The sequence below is a fragment of the Lindgomyces ingoldianus genome (genome assembly GCF_010093535.1).
Source record: "Lindgomyces ingoldianus strain ATCC 200398 unplaced genomic scaffold BDR25scaffold_9, whole genome shotgun sequence".
Classification (NCBI taxonomy): Eukaryota; Fungi; Ascomycota; class Dothideomycetes; order Pleosporales; family Lindgomycetaceae; genus Lindgomyces; species Lindgomyces ingoldianus.
Genome location: NW_022985170.1, coordinates 225,478 through 246,631, shown reverse-complemented (window position 1 = coordinate 246,631; position 21,154 = coordinate 225,478). Strand labels below are relative to the sequence as shown.

The 21,154-nt window shown below is 49.1% G+C and overlaps 7 protein-coding genes across 7 annotated transcripts; 4 read left to right on the top strand and 3 right to left on the bottom strand.

Moving 5' to 3' along the window:
• Window positions 1-201: 201 nt before the first annotated feature.
• Window positions 202-1,840, top strand: BDR25DRAFT_352572 (uncharacterized protein; the record flags this gene model as incomplete). The annotated part of the gene is made up of 12 exons (XM_033695031.1): window positions 202-330; window positions 413-561; window positions 615-688; window positions 727-803; window positions 839-932; window positions 969-1,010; window positions 1,077-1,136; window positions 1,182-1,283; window positions 1,312-1,416; window positions 1,462-1,560; window positions 1,601-1,729; window positions 1,779-1,840. 12 exons carry the CDS (start codon window positions 202-204, stop codon window positions 1,838-1,840), a joined length of 1,122 nt encoding a protein of 373 aa, XP_033549946.1.
• Window positions 1,841-3,609: 1,769 nt separating this feature from the next.
• Window positions 3,610-5,447, top strand: BDR25DRAFT_257265 (S-adenosyl-L-methionine-dependent methyltransferase). The gene is made up of 9 exons (XM_033686468.1): window positions 3,610-3,847; window positions 3,924-4,053; window positions 4,100-4,154; window positions 4,216-4,279; window positions 4,333-4,373; window positions 4,442-4,651; window positions 4,709-5,045; window positions 5,095-5,177; window positions 5,245-5,447. Exons 1-9 carry the CDS (start codon window positions 3,794-3,796, stop codon window positions 5,285-5,287), a joined length of 1,017 nt encoding a protein of 338 aa, XP_033549945.1. The 5' UTR covers window positions 3,610-3,793; the 3' UTR covers window positions 5,288-5,447.
• A 665-nt stretch (window positions 5,448-6,112) lies between these two features.
• Window positions 6,113-7,720, bottom strand: BDR25DRAFT_257264 (uncharacterized protein). Its single transcript, XM_033686467.1, has 2 exons — window positions 6,671-7,720; window positions 6,113-6,616 (listed from the first exon to the last, which is right to left on the bottom strand). Exons 1-2 carry the CDS (start codon window positions 7,641-7,643, stop codon window positions 6,270-6,272), a joined length of 1,320 nt encoding a protein of 439 aa, XP_033549944.1. The 5' UTR covers window positions 7,644-7,720; the 3' UTR covers window positions 6,113-6,269.
• Window positions 7,721-8,298: 578 nt separating this feature from the next.
• On the top strand, window positions 8,299-10,346 carry BDR25DRAFT_128669 (uncharacterized protein). Its single transcript, XM_033683802.1, has 4 exons — window positions 8,299-8,474; window positions 8,531-8,649; window positions 8,702-9,232; window positions 9,282-10,346. The coding sequence occupies exons 1-4, from the start codon at window positions 8,447-8,449 to the stop codon at window positions 10,278-10,280; spliced, it is 1,677 nt and encodes a 558-aa protein (XP_033549943.1). The 5' UTR covers window positions 8,299-8,446; the 3' UTR covers window positions 10,281-10,346.
• Window positions 10,347-11,629: 1,283 nt separating this feature from the next.
• BDR25DRAFT_218700 (FAD/NAD(P)-binding domain-containing protein) lies at window positions 11,630-13,487 on the top strand (the record flags this gene model as incomplete). The annotated part of the gene is made up of 4 exons (XM_033684941.1): window positions 11,630-11,905; window positions 11,985-12,374; window positions 12,433-13,094; window positions 13,145-13,487. 4 exons carry the CDS (start codon window positions 11,630-11,632, stop codon window positions 13,485-13,487), a joined length of 1,671 nt encoding a protein of 556 aa, XP_033549942.1.
• Window positions 13,488-14,135: 648 nt separating this feature from the next.
• BDR25DRAFT_312236 (uncharacterized protein) lies at window positions 14,136-15,558 on the bottom strand (the record flags this gene model as incomplete). Its single annotated transcript, XM_033691288.1, has 2 exons — window positions 14,136-15,409; window positions 15,492-15,558. 2 exons carry the CDS (start codon window positions 15,556-15,558, stop codon window positions 14,136-14,138), a joined length of 1,341 nt encoding a protein of 446 aa, XP_033549941.1.
• Window positions 15,559-16,243: 685 nt separating this feature from the next.
• BDR25DRAFT_387217 (uncharacterized protein) lies at window positions 16,244-19,925 on the bottom strand (the record flags this gene model as incomplete). Its single annotated transcript, XM_033698047.1, has 3 exons — window positions 19,426-19,925; window positions 18,714-19,379; window positions 16,244-18,657 (listed from the first exon to the last, which is right to left on the bottom strand). Exons 1-3 carry the CDS (start codon window positions 19,781-19,783, stop codon window positions 16,244-16,246), a joined length of 3,438 nt encoding a protein of 1,145 aa, XP_033549940.1. The 5' UTR covers window positions 19,784-19,925.
• Between the last annotated feature and the right edge of the window lie 1,229 nt (window positions 19,926-21,154).

The following is a 21,154-nucleotide window of genomic DNA, read 5'->3' as shown; positions in this document are numbered from 1 at the left end:
TTGGGACTCTCCTTGCATTTCCCAAAGTTTCTGAGAAAAAATATGCAGATGTGTACACCAATTAACATGGTGCTTTCTGCTCTCCAGGTCCAGCCATTCTTCTTGCATCTCTTTTAGACAAATATGTGCTAGAATGTGACGTTAAAAGAGACAACCTCAAGGGTTCTTGAGATCTTGAACAAGTAACATGTTAGTAGTAACATGTACTCACTTTGTTGTTATCCTGTTAGCGTGGCTGGAAGCCTCGTATTTGGTGGCGTCCGCAGTACGAAGAGGGGTCCCAGCGTGTACTATGGAAGGCGATCGAGGTATATTAAGACAGAAATCGTTGTCCTGTTAGCTTTCTCCTTAATTCTAGCAAGAGGTTTAATATATAGATTCTACCCTAGCCATGTTCCACAAGGTGTGATAGCGTGCATTACGAATTCAAAGTATTTTAGTCTATCGAGAAAAGACTCCAGATCGACCCTTCGAAATTCAGCGTACTACCACCTCACTATCCATTAGAAAGGAGTCTCCACATATTAGCACTATATGCAATGATCTTAGCTCAGAAGCAAGGTCTGAGACATTAGAGTAGTGGGAAGAATCCACGCAACAATGTGCCAAGGAAGCGACAGCTACCAGAACGCGCATGCGTCGACTGCCTTACATTTTCAATTCATCTTCTTCTATGATACATACAGAAGTATCATCGTTGTAACTGTACCTACTACCTCTTTCTAGTCCAAGACGTTAGCCAATTCACGTTTAACCCTCACGTTAGTGGTTTGCCAGAAGCGCGTAGTATCAAACTCGAAACCGTGTGCATGATAGTAGAGTCTTGAATTTGGAGGAGGTGTTATTTACGTTAGCGAGGCAACGGAAGTTGATAGGATTGATGGAAGTGGATGCTGTAAGGACTTGTACCCGTGTACGTGATAGTTGGGCCGGTGAAGTTGCGTAAGACAGTCCTTGCGTTGGCGAAGCACTGGAAATCAGTGGCGTTAACGGACTCGAAACCTACATGGGTGAGGACTTAGTAAATTGGTATAGGGAGATATGTTTCCAAGGCTGTGCTAACACTTGACTGGGAGCTCCGTGGTGCCTTCCCTCCTGCTACTGCCGTGTCTCCTTCTCACCGCTAGGGCTCCAGGGTCCCATCCTGGGATTGCACACTTAAATCTTCTTCACATGCTGAGTTTTCTCGCCGGCATCCATCCCTTCCCTGTTTCTTAATGGATACTTCCCATCGCTATGGCTATCGTTGTTGCAGCCTTCGCCCGAGCTTCCGTCACCAAAATGTAACCCATCAACCAACCCAAAGATGAGGTAACCCTGCCTTTATTACTTCTATCATTTCTAACTTTGATTGTGTGTACATTGGATCTTCGAAACTCCATTGGATTCCACCCACCCAGGTCGTTCGAAAATCTGGTAAGATCGCCCAGGTCACCATCACGATGGCCAAACAGCCGTGAGGCCACCCGGATGACTATGCCATCGCTTCTGCGGCATTCCAACCAAACAGCCAACCCAGTGTAATTGTCCCTCCTTTGAACAATGGGGATCACGGCGAGAGTGTCTCTCCCTCCACCATTGCCGCGCCCTCGAATGCTAGGGTATCAATGCCCCGGCCTTGAGCTTCACTATACGAATATGCCTAGCACTGATATCTCCGGGAATGACCACCCCGATGACGTTGTTGATTTTGGAGCGCTGCATACCGGCACGGACGATGTTTCAACTAGTAGCCCATACATCCAAACTGTTAAGCAAGTCCTATGCTAACGAGCAAGCGTTGCCACTGGAATCTTTCATTCCTGGGGCTACCTCCCAAAGCAATGAAGACGATAGCTAGGCCATCTAGTTTTAGCCTCAAAAGACAAAGATGCAGCCCACTGCTACGGCGAGAATCGCCGATTCACCTACGGCGCTGACTCACCAGGACCAACTTCAAGATGAAGGGCGAAAACCCCTTTACCAGCTGGTTGGATTCAAGTGATACTTCATCGATGTCCCGTCAGAGTCCCATAGTTCAACCAGCCGAATCAATGGATGGTCTCACTCACCACGCCCAAATATCTAGTCCTCGTAACCGGCCAGATGACGAAACAAGGTGTTGACGAGGATACTAAGGCCGCCAACCAGCCAGACCAGCACGTAGTAATTCATACTTTCGTGAACTCCATTTTGCGGAACTAGGCACACTTGCGACCAGGCTTCGTGTCACTTCATTTCCTTTTTAATAGCATATTCGAGTTATTTGAGCGGAGGTGGTAGGGGTCTCAGCCTTCAAGGTTTCCTGGCCTAGGTTCGCGTAGTACTGCTGGACTATCCTCGAGTGCTCAAGTATGATGTTTGTTGGACAAAGTTCTGGGGGCCTAGCAATCGGATGGCTACTAGGCTGGGAACCAGAAGTATTCGTGGGAGCAACCGTGTATCTGTTTAGCTGGTTCCGCTTTCGTGTCATTATCGAAACGTCAACTAGGAGATCTTCTTGCTGGAACAGTGAACTGTTGCTCACTCCGATTGATAGGTTCTAATTTGGCTTTGCAGCTCGCATGAAGCGCTTCAACCGTGCCACAGTATATTTGCTGCTCAGCCCGTTGATGGATATGTTCCATACACTTGTACAAGCAGGCTAAGCGGGGTAGTGGGACCATTGGGACCATTTAATCTGGCTGCAAACATGTACAAAGTTAATAATAATATAAACTTGTAGAAAAGAGTAAAATACTGCACCCTTTTGCAGAATACTGAGAAGCATTTCAGTCAAGTGGCAAAAAGGGAATTGCATGAAACGGCAGTAATAGGAGGGAAAATGTTAATACGCAGCGTACCCAAGTACGTACATAGCTTAAAGATCAGAAGGGAGGCTCAGCGTGGGAGCTATGGAGTTTATGTAGAATCCATCAAAGGATGCCCAGGTAGGGAGAGGAAGGTGTAACAGGAGAAGATGGCACCAACAGAGCTCCTACCAGTCAGAAATATCGCTCACCAAGTCCTCATCCAGGGGGATGCAGGCTCTTGTGAGCTCGGAGGGCTTCTACAAAGTCCTTGCCCATGGAGGTGCAAGCTTTTGCGACGTTCCTGTTCCACGAAGCACAGCCCATGTGGGTGCCAAGTTTAACTCCTTTGGTCTCCAGCACTTTACCAACACCAATACCAGTCCTTCCAACCTCGTCCTAATGCGCACAAGTGCCTGCTCCTGAGACATCTTCAACTTCCATCAAACCACCGACGCGAATACTTGAAGCGAGTGCCAGATGCGAGCTGGTTGGTGAAAAATGGCCCTTCCAGAGAAAAGACAGGTGGCAGATGAGACAAGGAGAGAGGATCGGAGATGGGTCTAATTCTTGGCGGTGGCTGCGGGGAACAACGACAAGCCCTGCCCTGAGCTCCTCGTGGCCAGCCAGGAGCCGAAGCTGGCGGTGAAAGGAGGCAGGCAGCCGCGGCCTTTCTCAAACAGGCTCGCATTGCAGAAGGGCGCCTGTGAAGTGAAATGTCACAGAGGCACCACCACCCGTGACCAAGCATGCTTGCACCCGTTATCTGGTGAACCGTGTGCGCGGGAGCGATTATCAAAGTTCTGTGTCAGTATTTCTCCAATTGCCGTGCCGCGCAACCTTCTCTCTTCTCCTTGTGTGTGCGACTCTCCACCGTTTGCCTTGAGAACACTCAAAGCAGCGATCCCCCCCGATCTGCCGACGGCAGAGCATTGACATCGAGATCTGCACGCGTGCCGTCTTGGTCACGTCGGATCAAATTCTCTCCCCGTGGCGGTTGGAAGTGCCGGCAGCTTTAGCATAAAATGGCTGAAGGCTCTGGAACGAATTCGTCCCAGTATAATAACCCGATCCCCGTGGTAAGTTTTGTGGCGAGCAACCCACGTGCACCGTTTCGGACATGCCATGTCAGTCCCCTGACACTTCTCCGCATAGGCAGATTTCGATCCAGACGTCGATGATTCGGCCTACGGCGACGACGACGTCCTAAGCGACACCACCTCGATCCCTTCGACCATCTTTCGTCATCGCTATGAGAATGGCCGCAGATACCACAAGTTTCGCGGTGCGTGGACATGCTGACAGTTGGTGGGAGAGACTAACGTGAGCAGAGGGAGAGTATTATGCACCCAACGACGATCAACAAAATGATCAACTTGATATCGCGTGAGTGTCTAAGCTATGCTACAATATACACTGGGTGGAGTGCTGTACTGAAAACTTGAAGCCACCACATGTTCATGATTCTTCTGGACAACAGACTGTATCTTGCGCCAGTAGAAAATCCCAAGGTGAGCAGTTTCAGCGCTCACCTTTCACTTAGGAGCTACTCATCGGCCAATAGAAAGTTCTAGATCTTGGCTGTGGCACTGGTATATGGGCAATGTGAGCCGAACAATTTCCTAGCCGTCCATTGAATCTCTCCTAGGTGCCCTAAGCTCACGCGTTCCAAGTGATTTTGCCGACGAGCATCCCGAGGCGGAGGTCATTGGAGTCGACCTCTCTCCAATCCAGCCTCAATTTGCTCCACCAAATTGCAAGTTCGAAATTGACGACGTTACTTCTGAGTGGACGTACTCACCAGAAAGCTTCGACTTCATTCACATCCGCACCCTTTATGGAAGTATTGCCGATTGGCCAAAGCTTTACAGCGAAATATATGAGTATGTATAAGGTACAAGACTGAGACTCAAGTCGCTAGTGCTAACGCGCCCACTAAGCCACTTAGAACCCGGCGGATGGATTAATCAGCTTGAACTTACTATTCAGTTCAAATCGGACGATGGGACACTGACTCCGGACCACATTTTTTCTCAGTGGTCTGATATCTTTCATGAGGCTGGCGAAAAGTTCGGTAAGTCGTTCAAGGCCGTCCATGACCTAAAACGCTGGATTGGTGAGACTGGGTTTGAGGATGTCCATGAGGTATGGTATAAGTTACCCGTAGGCCCATGGAGTAGCGATCCCAAAATGAAAGAGGTCGGGAGATGGAATTTCCTGCATTGTAACCAAGGGGCTGAGGGCTGGGCATTATTCCTCCTGACCCGTGTCATGAAGGCGAGTTGATCCCTTTCCAGTATTGAATTCCACACTAATAGTACCGTAGTGGACGGCCGACGAAGCTAAGGTATTTATTGCCAAGTTTCGACAAGCGTTGAGGGACCGCAGTGTACACACATACTTCGAAGCGTACGTAAACTTCGACTTCCCACTCAATGCTCTCACCCCCCACGTAAAGTCTCTGATTACTTAGCAGTGTTGTGATTTATGGTCGGAAGCCTTTAGCGAAGAATGTCTAATAAATCACCTGCCACTCACCAGTCTACTAGCCAGGCATCACAGTGAGATCTACCAGATCTCTTGGTATACTAAAAGTTCTTTGCTCTTTCCTATTTATAGGGTATGTCTAAGGGGGAGATTCTGCCATTCTGGGGGAGAAAATTGCAATAAATATATCCGATTCAACTATTTGCGCTACTGACAAGCAAGTAGTAGTCTTAGGTGAAGTGAACATGACATAGACCTCGTCACAATTAACACGCACCCTCTCCTTCAATACCCATTTTTCGTCCATCGGCCTTACTCTCCCTCCCACTTATTCAGTTTCTGCATCCCCTTACTCCTCAAAGTCTTGTGCAACGTCATAGTAACGCACCTAGTGGCTGAAACAAGTCGTCTATCAGATCGGGTAAGTGGAGAAGCCAATCGAGACTATATAATAGAGACAAGTCGATATAAACACCTAGGAAGAACGCTAAGCTGGAGAGCCAGGTATATAGGGCGCTCTGTATATTTAGCTGCTTAGCACCACATGTAAGCCCTTGTATTAGGACACAACAGGTAGGGTAATATCCGACACCTATTAGTGCTTTTCAACGCGAGTATCAGCTCCTTTTGCAAGCCACGTAACGAGACTTCAGACATGTCTTTCTTTAAACGCCTTGGAATCAAGCCTGAGGAATGGATCGCGTTGGGGCTCCTTAAAAGTTGTTTGTATCTTCTGTGTCTGGATATACTATATTTATATGCCCATTTCAATCTTACCGCTAGCTCAAAATCGTTAACGCTGGAAAAACTATTCGAACAAACACAGAGTGTCTCATTGCAAGTATCTTATCTAATCTCGTCCCGTCATTATCCAATTCATTAGCCATATACTAAGCAGATCCGAAATCCATAGACCTGCCTCTATTACAAGAAATACTTAAATACTGGGATATCAATCTAAAGGGATAGCCAACACTTCACTGCTACAGAAGCCTCATCATAACTGTTAATTTCCTACAGAGCACCCGATGACTTTAGCGGCGCCTCTCTTAACAGCTCCTCTTTCAACGGAGTTGCGCCAGATGGCGGCTCGGGGAGATGTAAGACTGATGGCATGTCATCGACGCTTGCGTGCTGCTTGTCAGGGGCTTCTCTATCGTCGTGGATGATGAGTGGAGGTGCAGGCCTCTCATTACTACTTTCTCCCTTTTGCTGGTCTTCGAAAAATAAGTCGCCGTCGTCATCGAAGGAGGATACACTGCTGGCAAGTGCAGAATCCACACCTTCAGCAGTGAGGCGCTCTCTCTCAAGCCGAGTTTCGCGGCCGCGTTTGTGGCAATACCAGAATACAAAGAGGAGCACTGAAGGATGTTAATATTCGTCTAGATTCCTGACTCGAGGGTTATAAGGCTTACAGAACACGGCGAGGCTCATGAGCACATTTGTGCCAGTCATAAGAGCAGGGAAGCGAAACTTGAGGAAATTGAGAATGGTTTTCAGCATTGTTGCCACAGCACCCTCGGCGGAAACGAGTGACTTAAGGCTGGGAACTTTTAACTTCTTTGACCTGGATCTCTTTCCGAAGCCACTTGCAGATGCATGTTGCTTCGCGTCAAAGCCCGGTTTCTCTGCCTGGGCAGCAAGAATCTCTGGGCCGAGGGCTGCCGTTATCTTCGCCGGAAGGCTCTTGACCAGATTCTGCAGAAATGGGGGGAGACCTCCGTACATATTCTTGAGTTGATTTTCGGAATCAGTGAGAAGTTTCTCGAGGTCATTATAGGCTGTTGGGGCGCCATTGACGATATCTTTCAGGACTAACTTAAACTTGTCGAGGAGCTCCTGGGATTCCTTTGAGAAGCTGAAAACGCGGTTGTTCACAGCGGCAAGATTGAGTTGATCCAAGATGACCGTAATGTCCTCTTTCTCCTTCTCTGTTTCTTTCTCCTCGAAAGATTTAGTTGCCTCAGCCGCAGAATGAAGGTCATCCGCAACCTTTTGCCTGTCCTTGTCTGTCACCTTGTGTTTCCCTTTGTCTGATCGAACTTTATCCTTATGTTCTTTCTCCCCAGAGTGTTTGAACTTGGCTTGCGCAAGTGCAAAATAAGACATAATACTCTTCTTCTGTTTCACGTCGGCATCGGCGTCAACATCGGAGGTAGTCTCAGTTTCTTTGCTTTTCTCCCCGCTGGTCAGTGTTACAGGGCGATCTGGAAGTGGCGGCGGAGTGCCTTCAGGCTCTACAGCGAGTGCAGCGAGGCGCTCGAGGAACTTTTCATCCGCTTCGTCAAGGACAGGCGAAGTGGCGGCCTCTTCGATGGGAGACGATGGTGCATCGCCTTGTTTGGATTGGCGGCGAAGTCTTTTAACATTGAAATAAGAGAGTGACATAGCTTGTATCAAGTTTCAGGTTCGATGGATGCAAAAGAGCGGGCGAGAGGATAAAATTATTCGAAAGTAAATGTTGTGGGATTGCTGGTGTAGAATCGTGTTTTTGGAGGTGATCTTCGCCATGGGGCGGTTGCGTCATATGACAGGGGCTTGATGCGCCACACGTTGCGCCACAGAACTACCACCACTATCACCCTCAATTGCGAACATAATCTGTATCACGACCATCAACATCACAACAGATATCATTAGAAGCGTGGCACCATGAAAGATGCCCTTCTTTGACGATACTTCGGTCAGTTGGCTTGCGTCATGACACTTTTAGATATTCGCCAGTTGACTCTGACTCTCCCTACTGTTGGTGGAAAGCAAAACTCTTTTCCGCCTTCACCCAACCATGAGCCCTCTTTCATCTGTGGTGCATGCACATTCGTCCACCCTACTGTCGCCGCAGAAACCTACATACCTATTTCCTCAGCTCCGGCTTTTCTTCGTCCCCTCTATTGATCGACTTTGCCTAATTCTTCCACCTGCTGCAAACACTTCTTAGGTGGTACAGAGCCAGCAGCCTCCAGGGCGTCAACTCTCTCCAGCTTTGAGCGGATTTATTGCCAGAATTTTTACTATATCCACCCAAATCGCAGCAACATTATCGCATCCATAGCTTTCTGGCGGCAACCTTGCCCATCCTCCCTCTCAGGGAATTTCCCTGATTTCTAGCGGCAGGTTACGGGACAGTCTGCACCCCCAAAACCATTACATCAACTCACCTTTATTCCTTTGTTAGCGTCAACACGAATAACATGGCCGGTCACGAGTTCGTCGAGCTTGGTAAGCAAACAGATATCCACCTTCTTGCATTCTTGCATTCTTCTAATTCTATGAAGCCAGTAATCCTGCCGATCGACTACTCTTTGAGTATGAAATGGCAGATGTGACCGCGATACCCTCAGACTTGGTCTTGGACGACAACCAGGAAATGAGTGTATTCGGTGACATTATGGAGGTCAGTCCTTTCTTTAACATTGGTGTCTTAAAATCTCTCTAATCCGGTCCAGGATGACGATGACTTCCCTGAGCCTGAAGGGTATGAACAGCTGCGTCGAGGTGATAGTGAAATGGGGGATGATTGCATCGGCTTTGTCAGCGAAGTTCGTAGCCCGTGTGGACCACCGAAACCCAAAATCCTTTATCAACGAACCACCAACTATGCTCAAAAGGCGGCGCTCCGTGCTCGATTCAATGAGGACAATGCTTTTCTCTTGGACGAGGGCGCAGAGGAGCTTAATTTTGCCCCAACTAAGGGACCGCTCACTTTCGGACGTCCGCACAAGCGTGAACCCGGCGATTGCCTCCCAGCGTACGCAAAGAAGATTTCCGTAAATCTGGACTCCGATGACGAGCTAATGATTAATATGAAGGAGAAGGGATATACTGATCACCAGATTGCTGAGAAGCTTGCAAAGGAAGGCCGCATCCTTTATGATAAGAAATCCATTGGCGGCCGTATTTGCAGGATTAAGTCCGCTCAAGCCGAGCACGTTGACTTTCTCTTGAAGGAAGGCTACAAGGAATGGGGATTGGAAGATGTACGTTACACTTGCAGTACCTAAGTAAAGCCAGTTAATGTAGTGGCAGGACAAAATTCTTCTAGCCGCATTTGAGCTGGCTGACATCGATATCAACAACGAAATGGAACAGGTCCGATCCCGTCGTTTCCACAAAGTTTCTACCTTCATGCGCAAACTCAACAAGGACGCCATCTTCTCTTCAAAGGCTTGTAAAGACCGCTACCAGGCCCTCATGGCGGGAACTGCCACAATTCCTATCGACGAGGATGGGCCCGACAATCAGATAGTACGCCGCATGGAAATGGAAGCGTTCCGCGAGTCTAGAGAGCGCATCCGTGAAGAGGATTGCAAGGCTAAAGAGCGGAAGATTGAGGAGAAGCGTAGGGCTAGGGATGCCGAGCGCAGTCGCGTCATCCAGAGGCAGCAGGAGGTGGTTAGAGCTCGTGAGGAAAAGGCGAGAGAGAAAGCTGAGCGTGCAGCACAGAAAATAGCCGATAATCAAGCGAGGATCCAGCGTATGCAAGATGAAAAGGAGGCAAAGGTCAAACAGAGGGAGCAAATCAAAGAGCGGAAAGCTGCAGAGGAGGCGGCTGCGAAGGAGCTCCGCGAGAAATTGAACCCTCACACACCGGTCAAGGCTACAAATGTCGCCATTCTCAAAACCATCACGAAAGACCATCCGGATCCGAGAAGCATCTTATCCCTTGCCGACTTGAAAACTCTCTGCGCTAACCGTAATCTCTCTACGGAGGGTGAGCAGAAAGACGATTTCGTCAAACGATTGGATGAAGCCGACAATGCGAACAGCCTAGTGGCGCTTAAGAAACTTGTTCGTGCGAGAGGACTCAATACCGCTGGAAGTAAGCCGCAGATGAAGTACCAGCTTGCTCTTGCTGAAGCAAGTGCTATGTCGTCCTTTGACAAAGACGCTCTTGAAAAAGGCAAGAGCAAGAGGGTTGGTCAAGAGCCCATCGATTTTCAAGACGGTGCCGACGACACCGAGGAGGATAACGAAGAATCAATCGAGAGCTGCAGTGTTTCTCTGAAGTATTCTGAATTGCGATGAGGTACTTGATGGATTGTGTTTAACACAGGATATGTGAGTGATCACCCTAGTCTGGATTTCCATGGCATGCTTCTGTGAGGACTATCGGTGCGGATAACACGGATATTTGCTTAATGGCCGTGCAAAGTGGTTTACGGTTTGGAAATTTTTGCAAACGGCTTCATTGACCATCCCATTCCCTGTTCCCCTTTCCTGAGCCCTCGTTTAGTGTATCGATAGCATTCCAAAAACCCCCTTTTTATAATTCCACCCTTCCAACTATTGTGGGTTTGGCTAATTTTAAACCGCTTAAGGAATTCTGCTGCTCTAACCCATCCTAACCCCACAAGCCTGAGATCAATATGGTGTCCTTCCCCATCTGCCGCAACAAAATAATCCACTAGCATCTCTACTTCCACGCAGATTCACTTCAACTACAATCCGTACAATTCAAGCACTAGGTCGATGGCCACCTCAACCGGAAGTCCCGGTCCTCTAGCATCCGTAAAGCCGTTCACTTTTAGATTTTTGAAGCTCCATACCTCCCCTTAAGCAAGACTTAACCTCACCAATTCAAGCCCTGAGTCGCATAATAAAAATCAGTCCCCAACCAATACCATCGGCACACCTTCCCCCAAAGACAACTGAATACCCACTTCCAAGTTTGGATCCAGATCTCTCGACAACAGGTAAGCACGTCGCCAAACGACGTCGGACATTCATCGCTCCGCCTCCCGGGATTTCCCAAAGCGGTAAAACCTTGTCCCCAATGATGATCTGGAGAAATCTTAAGCTTGCTAAGTGCTCATCACCCCGCAATTCGCAACACAACCCCGCACGCAGGGTCACCCGCTTCCGCACCGCGGGTGTTCGATGATGATAAAACTTGTCGGATGCCTGCTAGGCGAGCGTGGTGTGGTGTGGTGGATGGTATGTCCGGAGTATTTCCGCTCGCATCTGTGGATTCTGTTGGAAGATTGGAAGCTAAACACGAAGGAATTGCACGGACAGACGGACCAAAGGGCAAACGGAGAGTGATTGTCAGGGTTTTACTGGGATTAGAGGAATGGTTGGAAGGGGTTGGAGCGATGTGGCGACTATCTTGGATAGTGGGCCAAATGTCTGGTCCTCGGGTAGGATATCATCAGGCATAAATGCGAATGGTCGAGGAATAGTCTAAAGCCCCAAGACGAAGGGCTGTTTGGTGACTATATATAAGACATCGTCGAGAGCCTTGTGGCAGGAGTCATTGTTCGATCAATTGGCTTCCTTTCCAGGGTGCCTCACTTTTCTCTTGTGTACCGGCTTCCCGCGCATACCCTTTTCCTGACATCTATCCATTGATTCGCCTCCTAAAACGCCGAGCTACGATGGTTCCCTTCCGAACTGATATCGGTACCACGAACCCGCACGCGGTGGGGAGTAGCGACAGTTATGTGGACAACTTGGAGACTGATGTCCTAATTGTTGGCGCTGGCTTTGGCGGCATTTATTTAATGCACAAGCTTCGACAATTGGGCTTCAAGTGTAAGATTTATGAAGCTGGGAAAGAGCTAGGAGGCATCTGGCACTGGAACTGCTACCCTGGTGCGAGAGTTGATACGCAAGTGCCCATCTACGAGTATAGCATTCCAGAAGTCTGGAAAGTAAGTTACAGCACATAGCTCGGTTAAGATGATCTTGATTCAGAGAGGTGGAATAAGTAAATTAACACGTCCTTACTAGGATTGGACATGGTCCGAAAAATACCCAGGCTTTGCGGAACTACGCAAATACTTCGAACACGTCGACAAGGTTCTCAATGTGAAGAAGGACGTGGCATTCGATACCCGCGTTGTGGGTGCTCAGTTCGATAAAGCCTCATCAAAGTGGGTTGTTAAGACTGAGGATGGGCGAACTGCGAGAGCGAGATATCTGTTACTGGCTACTGGCTTTGCTGCCAAACGATACTTCCCAGATTGGATGGGATTGGATAAATTCAAAGGCGAGATTCACCACTCGTCTTTCTGGCCAGATGCTGGTGTAGATGTGAAGGGAAAGCGTGTTGCTGTGATTGGAACCGGTTCGACCGGTGTCCAGATTGCGCAGGAGACGGCAAAGGAAGCAGGGTCTGTGGTAAGTTCACCATCACATGCATACAAGGAGGGAACTTTCAACCTGATGATCGGAACAGACCGTCTTCCAACGAACACCCAATCTCGCCCTACCAATGCGCCAGACCAAGCTCACAAGGGACGAACAAATAAACCGCAAATCCGACTATCCGGAAATCTACAAGAACCGCATGACCACTTTCGCTGGCTTTCAATACGACTTCGTCGACCGCAACACCCTCGACGACACACCCTCGCAGCGCGAAGCCTTCTATGAAAAACTCTTCGCCAACGGCGGCTTTGAATTCTGGCTTGCGAACTATAAAGACCTACTATTCGACAAAGAGGCCAACAACGAGGCGTATAAATTCTGGGCGAAGAAGACTCGAGCCCGAATATCAGATCCGCGGAAGCGGGATATTCTCGCGCCGGAGAACCCTCCACATGCGTTTGGCACGAAGCGACCGAGCCTAGAGCAGAATTATTACGAGATGTTGGATAAGCCGCAAAACGATGTTGTTGATATCAAAAAGACGCCAATTGTAGAGGTTACAGAGACGGGAATTAAGACCGAGGATGGGAAATTAAGGGAGTTTGATGTTATTGCGTTGGCGACTGGATTTGATTCTGTGACGGGAGGAATGAAGAATATGGGGTTGAAGGATATTGATGGCGTGGAGTTGAATGAGAAATGGAAGATGGGGACTTGGTCGTATTTGGGTATGACATGTGCTGGATATCCGTAAGTGCTCTTATATAGTCGCGAGAATCATGCAGGCTAATGGTGAACAGTAACATGTTTTTCCTCTACGGCGCTCAAGGCCCGACTGCCTTCAGCAATGGACCGAGCTGCGTTGAGTGCCAGGGTGACTGGATCGTTGATGCGATGAAGAAGCTCAAGGACGAAGATATCAAGTACATCGATCCCTCAAAAGAAGCGGAAGAGAGCTGGCGCCAAAAGGTTACTGAACTCTCCGACAAGACATTATTCCCTGGCACCTCGTCCTGGTATATGGGCGCAAATATCCCAGGAAAGCCGAGAGAGCAGTTAAATTTCGCAGGTGGCATTCCGCTGTATGAGAAGGAGTGTCGGGAGGCGCTGAACAATGGGTTCGAGGGTTTCATCACGGCTTGAAAAGGTCAGGATCTTTCTTATGTTGCTCGAGATGTTGTATTTAGTACACCGCACCCTGATTCTGTAATGTAAACAAGTTCCTAAGTTGTGTGAATGTAGGGAGATTGAGCGAAAGTAATGTGCTGGTAAAGTATCACCTGCTTACTCTTATTACATTAATTATTTGAAAAAATGGGTCATGTATGATCTAGGGTCTTTCCAACCCTCATAGGAGCAATATTTTGCCTTTCTCTCCACGCTTGTTAGAGGCCTCGCGTGGACTTGATCTCCGCCACAGCGCCGTCGTGGGACGTGCATAGACAGAGCGCCTGGGCAGGCAGATGTCCTCCATCTCTTCTTAAGTATTTTAACAACATAGAGAGTCGAATAGCGGTAGCCTACAACTCCGCTACTCGGGAGTATGCATCCTCCTACAATGGAGACGGGGCTGGAAAACTCCGTCAAGGCGTGAAAATCATATCCATAGGTGGGACAGGTATGCCACCAGGCTGGATACCATCTTTTCCCCGCGTGTTTCGCATCTGGGTCCTTCTTTTGCTATATAGGCGAATTTGTGCCCTTCCTCCTCTTCTCTAGGTAATTTATCTTTAGTTACCCACCTAGTTACATCCTGGATCCATCTGCCAAAAACCGCCCATCTGAAATTTCTCAACCAGGTAACTCATGTCGAATCAATGGCACATCACTCCTCACACTCGTAAAGCTCGCCGTAGGGCTATGCAACTCGCTGCTCCCATGCTTGGCCAGTAATTCATGCGGAACATATGCTGGTAGCTCCTGGGCAATCTTCCCTGCCGCCAGTTCTAATCGGATATGCGGAGATTCTAGTTCCTTAGGTATCGAAGCTCCAGCTCCAGCGTCCGAATCAGCCAGCTCGATGGAGTCGATTTTCTTTTGCTGGATTTCTTGGACTTTGGAATGGTTACGACGGCGGAAGTAAAAGATTGTGAGGGCGAGAGTGGTGAAGGCAATGACAAGAACTGTGACGGATATGCCTACTTTTCCCCAGATAGAGAGCCCGCTGCCTTGGGGGCTTGGAGAGGGGGTTGGTATTGTAGTTATTGTTGGGGACGTTGGTTTCGCGGTGGACGCACTGCTCATGGTGGTTGGAGACGCTGGACTCTTCTGGACGTTTGGTGTGCAGTCATAGTGTCCTTTGAGGACATGGGAGGACGCCTTTTCTTGCAAGTTGATACATAGTGCTGTAATGTCGCCAGTGGACTGGACGTTCAGTCCGCCATTGATTGAGTTGAGTGCAGGCATAGAGACGTTCTTGAAATCGCCGCTGAGTTGGACATAACCCCCAATTGTCTCCATCGCTTCGAAGGAGAGCTTGGAAAGGGCATTATTACCCGAGACTTGCAAACCACCGTAGATTCCAGATAATTGCGAGACGGTGATGTTTGCAAGAGCAGCATTGTCAGAGAAGGTAAGCGAGCTACCCGTATTAATAGAATTGTAAGGGATGCTGAAAGTCTCAAGGCTGGCGTTCTCGGTAATGTTCAACAATTGAACCGGCCAGACCAACCAATCCATGCTCTTGAGCGAAGTGTTCGTAACCGTGATTTCTTGGATTTCGCCATTATGCGTTCCGGCGACAGCACAGTGCTCGAAAGATGGCAGATTCTTCCATTGCAGTGAGGAGAAATTCGATAACGCTGGAAAGCTAAGATTCGAGAGCTTGGGGAGATTCATCAACGTCAGGCTCTGAACAACCTCAAGTGAGTTAGAAGAGAGCGAGCGGAGCTGTGCGACATTCTCAACATCAATATTTCCAGTGACCGTGTGGATCCCGTCAAGTGCAATCTCCTCAGGTCCATCGGCCGCGACGACAATATTCCCAGTGAAGTCCGTACACTTTGAAACTGTTGTGACATCTTGCGAAGTCTTGAGAGTAAGGGACCCAGACACCGGCGCACAGTCTGCGAGAGATGTTAATGTTATTTCCAAGCTGTGGTGCATCGTCCATCCCCAATATTCCCGAAACTTGGACACTCGACATACCAGCATTAGCAGCCCCAATTAAACATTGTACGAGAAAAAGACCGAAAGACGCGATGCAAAGCTTCATGCTTTGGCTCCTCTAAAGAAACGAAAGGCTGAGTCGGTCATGCCATGAACATCACAAAAGATGGACAAAGAACAGTCAAAAGAAACAAAAGAGGGGTTTCATGGGGAACAGACGATCGCACACGCGTCGCGGTATTCAACATAAATTTACATGGCCCGCTAACAAGAAACCGCCCTAGTGCTACATAAATTTGCAGGGTCAAGATGTCTTGTCGAACGTCTTTCGACAAAGGTACCGCGTTTTTAAAATATTGATCTTGCGTTGTTTAGGTTAGAACGCGTTTGATGATCCAATCATTAGCAAAAGTGAGGGCGGGAGCACGACACCGGCCTTTAGCTCGGTCTTTTTGCTCCCTCAACAGGGTAGGTTTGCGATCCTTCGGGTTGCATAGCCACACCGCGCGGCCCTCATCACGACTTTGCGGAACACGGAAGGGTGGATTGGACGAAACAGCCAAAGGCACGCTTGAGGACTGGAGGCCTCATTTACCCTTCTTTATTACCGATGTCCTTCACAAAGGCATATGAAACCCAGGTATGGAATGAGTGAAAAGAAGACAACCTCTAGAAACATGCATGTTCACAGCAAGTTGCCGGTTCTCAGCACAGGCCCCTGCTTAATAATCGCCATAGATTCTAGTTATCATAGTTAGCCTAGTCAGTATATATAGTACCTATCCAAGTCCTTATTCACTGTCTGAACCCGAGGAAGAGATGTCGTCATCACTGGATTCCACAACCTGATTAGGGGCTACACGGTTCTGCGATGGCCCTTCTTCATATTGGCTGCCTATACTCACCTCATCAATCGCCCTCTTCTTCGGGACGATCCTCAGTCGCTTGTGCTTAGTATTATCCGGTCCTCCAAGCTGAATGGGGGCTACAGCGGAGTCAGAATCCGAGTCGGAGTCGGGGCACTCCTCAATAGTGGCTTCCCGACTCCCATTGTCGTCCTCTACCACTGCCACTGCCGCCGCCTCAACTTCGGCGTCCTTGGCGTCGACCCAAGCGTCCGTTTTATCGAGCGCGAGCTTCATAGCCTCCGCTGCTGTGCGACCATTATCAACAGCTTCCCAGTAAACTTTTGCAGCGTATTGATTATGGGTGCTAGCAGTAACCTTCTTCTCTTTCCCACTGCTCTTGGTCTTGTAAGGCCGCCTCGGTTGCCAATCAACTAGGTTCTCCGCAGTCTGGCGAACTGTAGTGCCTTCTTCCATGTAGAAATCCATGGTCGCATGCTTAGCTTTGCCGCTCTTGTTCGATCCACAACCAGGACAGGTCCTCTTGTCTCCTGCAAGGTAGTACCGACCAAGTGCGTGGTTGCTATCACAACGCCAAGCAAACTCTTCGTGGCGCTCTTGCTTCTGCCAATAACTGCCCAGTGGAAGTTCCTGGCCATGCTCCATGGTTTTCGATCCGCTGGGATGGGGTTCAGGCTCTACTTGTTCGTCCTCGCTCTCAGACTCAGGTTCAGGTGTAGGCTCCGACTCCGGCTTTACCTTAGCGGCGAGATACTCTTCCATGTACTCGATCGCCTTCTGCCTAGCTCCTGCTTCAGTGGAACCAGCCTGGATATACTCCCAATACACTAGTTTGGCCACGCCATTGTGCGAAACGTGGCCTTTGTGTGACACATTCTCTGAGGTCGTCCTTACTCTCTGGGTTGCGTAGATTGGCGTCGGCTTCCAGATTACTCCATCCGGAGCTGGCTGGCGGGAGAAAGTCTTAATCGGCATGTAGAAGTCCATGGTGATATGCTTTCGCTGGTACTCTATGTGCGTGAAGCAGCCTGGGCAGACTTTTCTATCTCCAGAGTTGTAGTAGTATCCCAACGCGTGGTTAATGCCGCAACGCCAGACAAACTTGTCCTCTGGGCCTTTTGCCTCGAAGTATGCACCCTGTGGAAGGACTTGGTGGGGTTCGAGGGTCTGTGAGCCGCTTGGATGAGGTGGAAATGGTCCTGTAGGTTGGGGCTTGACCAGAGTCAGCTTTGGCCTGCGCACTTTCAGCTTTGGGCCACTGGATGGTGTCGTTTTGCTTGGCTTCTCCGGCTTGCTCGGGTCCTTCCTTTTACTTCGGCTGGGGGTATTCTCGGCTTGACTAGCTCTAGACGCTTTATGCTTTCCCAAGGGATCTTTCAACAGAGGCTCCTGCGGCTTCTTCGGAGCTGCTTGTGGTGTCGTAGAAGCTAAGGACGATGCTTTCCGTTTCAGACCCTCAGCTCCAGACTGCCGATCAAGCGTGCCTATCTCCTCAACAGTCGGCGCGAACCTCATCCCCCCGCCTTGCGAGTTTGTAGATTCTGCGAGTGTCTTCGACTGAATCCTACTCCAAGCATTGTTGATTTCTTTCTGTGGCCTAGAGGACGGAGGTTCAAGGGCACATGTTCCCATAGTCGTCATCCCTATGCCCGGTGTGCTGACAGGTTGAGCAGGCTTCACCTTCGGAATCTTGGCAACAACAGCTTTGATCACCTTTTGTGCAGCACTAGATGGAGGTTTGAGAATCTCATTATCCACAGCGTGCGTTACAGCGCGTATCGTCTCCAAGTTTAGACCATTTCTGGATCGAATCAATGTCTTCGCTGGACTCTTACAAGCAAAGGCATTGGTTTGCTTCTGGGTTTCAGGGGAGGGTGCCTTGAGGACACGGTTCTCTACGGAGTGAGATATGACACCCTTGAAGTCCTGTGAAGGGTGGTAAGAAGGGCGGTAAGAAGAGCTAGCTTGATTGGAGGACGACTGGACAAGTCGTTGCCAATGTACTTCCATGATCTCTTCGCTCCGCCCCTTCTTCTGGGTTTCATCCCTGGCCGAATCTCCAGAGACAAATGCCTCATTGGAGATTTGGGCGCTCAGATTAAGTACAGCAGAATTGAGGCGTCTAGACTCCCTATCTGGCAGCGTGATATCGGGATCTAGGTTAGTTGATGTACCACTCGCTTGAGATCCAGCGCTGACACCGACCATATCCACATCAAGAAAGGTAGATGCGGTAGTGGATACCACCTCTCTACCGCTAGGTTTCGCTTTAGTCTTTCGGGGAGTCTTTAAACGAGTTGGAACACTTTCTCTAGCCTTACACAGTGTCGCTCGAGAATCTGTCGAACAAGGTCAGCAAACTGAATTAGTCCTTTATCGTATTGGGTGATCACACCAAAAGCGGCACCAGCGATGCCCGATAGAGCAGAGTGATCCGGCTTTGGAGGCCACACAACCGGGTGGCCGTGAGGCAACTCAGGACATCCCGGCTCTCCATCGAATTTTTTTCGTGCAGCGGCAATGTCGGCAAAAGGGGAGTGTGTTGACACCGGATAATCCGCAGCCGTATATTGCACATACGTGCTTCGATTCGGCCACGCCTTGTGCCAGGAGTGCTTCAGCTTCTGCGCAACCGGGAAGATATTATCTGGGCCGAAATCCTTGAACGTATCCTGCTTGGAGCGGTGGATATTTATGAATGGGAGACCTTTGCTTCCATCTTTAGCAAGGAAGTTGACACTTTTCAGGTGTGCATTCTGGATGATTTTAGTGGTGATCTCGTCCACGCTTTCTGAGACTGCACGCAGATACCCCTCAATCTTCTCAAGAGCCTCAGGCTTGTCTGGGAGACATCTCATCAGATTGAGTCTGCTAGGGTGCAGTGCATGAGTAACGAAGGTTTTCAAGAACGCTGCCTCGTATGTTTTCTGATTTGCCTGATATTGTATGAATGTGGTGAGATCGTCCTTCTTGAGATCATTACGACACGGGAAACCGCTGTCTTCCTGTGGCATTACCACTGGGGTATCTGGCAGTTCTGACCGAGTTGGCTTGACGTTCTCTGCTGGTTGTGAGTATTGGAGACTGATGGCGGGCTGGGAACTTACGAGAGGTGTCCAAGAAACTCTCAAGCTGCGCCCTGGTGGCCATCGCCTCTGTCTCCTGGGGGATTGGTAGCTCTGATACTTGCCAATCGCTTTCCCCTCCGGGAATCATTGTTACGGCATCTGACTGGCCTGGGGGAGTTGGCTTGACACTCTCTGCTCTTGGTGAGTATTGGAGACTTTGTTGACACACGAGGACCTTACGAGCAGAATCCACCAATCTCTCCACCTGCATGCTGACGCCCATCGCCTCCCTCTGGGGGGTGACTGGCAGCCCTATTTCGTCCTGCCAATCGCTCATATTGTCGTCAGAATTATATGGTTCGAAAATCACATCGTCAATCTCAATCATTGAGTCCATGGCGGCAGCGGCGGTATTCCGAAACACGAGTGTATGTTGAGCTGGGCGAGCTAAAAGCTATCGTGACCCAGGCGATGCTTCTTATGTCTCTAAACTTTCCCTCCACGAGCGAGCCCGATCGGGCAAAGTCATTCAAATCCTGTGAATGGTCGGTGAGTGACATCAACGTATCACCGGGTAAGCTTATGGATGTATGTAGGCACCCGAGACGTCCCCTCACCGCCGTAGCTATGGCAAACGGGCTCCAAAAAACTTGTTCTCTGATACCCACCCACACCAAGATATCGACCACCTCAGTGGCCTGAATCTTTAGTGCTAGCCACTCGGAACGTGATCCGGTGAGGGGCGAGGGGGGAAGTTTGAAAAGAACAGAGCTTGTTCTGGCGCCTTGACATGACTAAGAAAAACAGGTGAAATGACAGAAGAACGCAAGAGTTGCGATCGCAAGAGGTGCGTGATCGGAAGCTACAGTGAGGAGAGTATACGAAGCCGCACGATATTCGTAACATGGACGTTCTGGCTGTCGCATGCCGTCTGCTCTTCAAGAATCTAAATTAGCATATCTTCCGTCTCTTCGGTTTTTATTTTCAACAAAGAGTGCACTGTAGTTCTGGTAGTGTTTGATGAGCTTCTTGAGGTGAACTGGAAAGTACCACTGCCAGGATAATCCGGTCGTCGAGAAATGAATGTACCATATCCAACCATGGTTTCGAAGTCCTTAGTGGATGTTTCCACAGTATGTATCACTGAGCACTGAACATAGCTAGAGAAACGTTAACCTTCCACCCGCTTGTTAGAGCTAGGAAGGTTGCTATAAGGGTGGCAATTCTGAACAATGGATTGCATGTTCCTGTTGATAGGGAGGGTAAGGTTCTTGAAAAAGGGAAATTAGAAAAAGTTTGAAACCAAACCTTGAGGAGTTTTCAGACTTGGTTTTTTATAACGGCATATGTAGGAGATTGAGGAGTCTGGGGAAAGACCAATATTCTAAGTGTTCGGCTAAGATCTACCTGCGCTGGATCGGGGCTCCCTTTGCACCTTCCGCATGAGTGCGGCATTCGCATTTGAAATATTGACAGCAAGGAATAGAGGGCATGGATCCGTAAGATATAGGAGGAAATTGTACAAGACGGAAGTGCTTCATGGTACGAGAAGGGCCGAAGTTTGATTGAAGGTAGAGATTCCACACGGCCCCGAATCCTAGAGCGGCTTATGAGTGAAAGGAAGACCCATGATCTAGTGAGGGCGGCGGCGAGATCTGGCCGTTATATCGCGATTGGGGAAGTCCTTCTGCTTTGTGGTAGCATATTCACTACAACGGAGGGCAATAAATTAGATAGTGGATAGCGAGTAACAATGAAAAGACTGTAG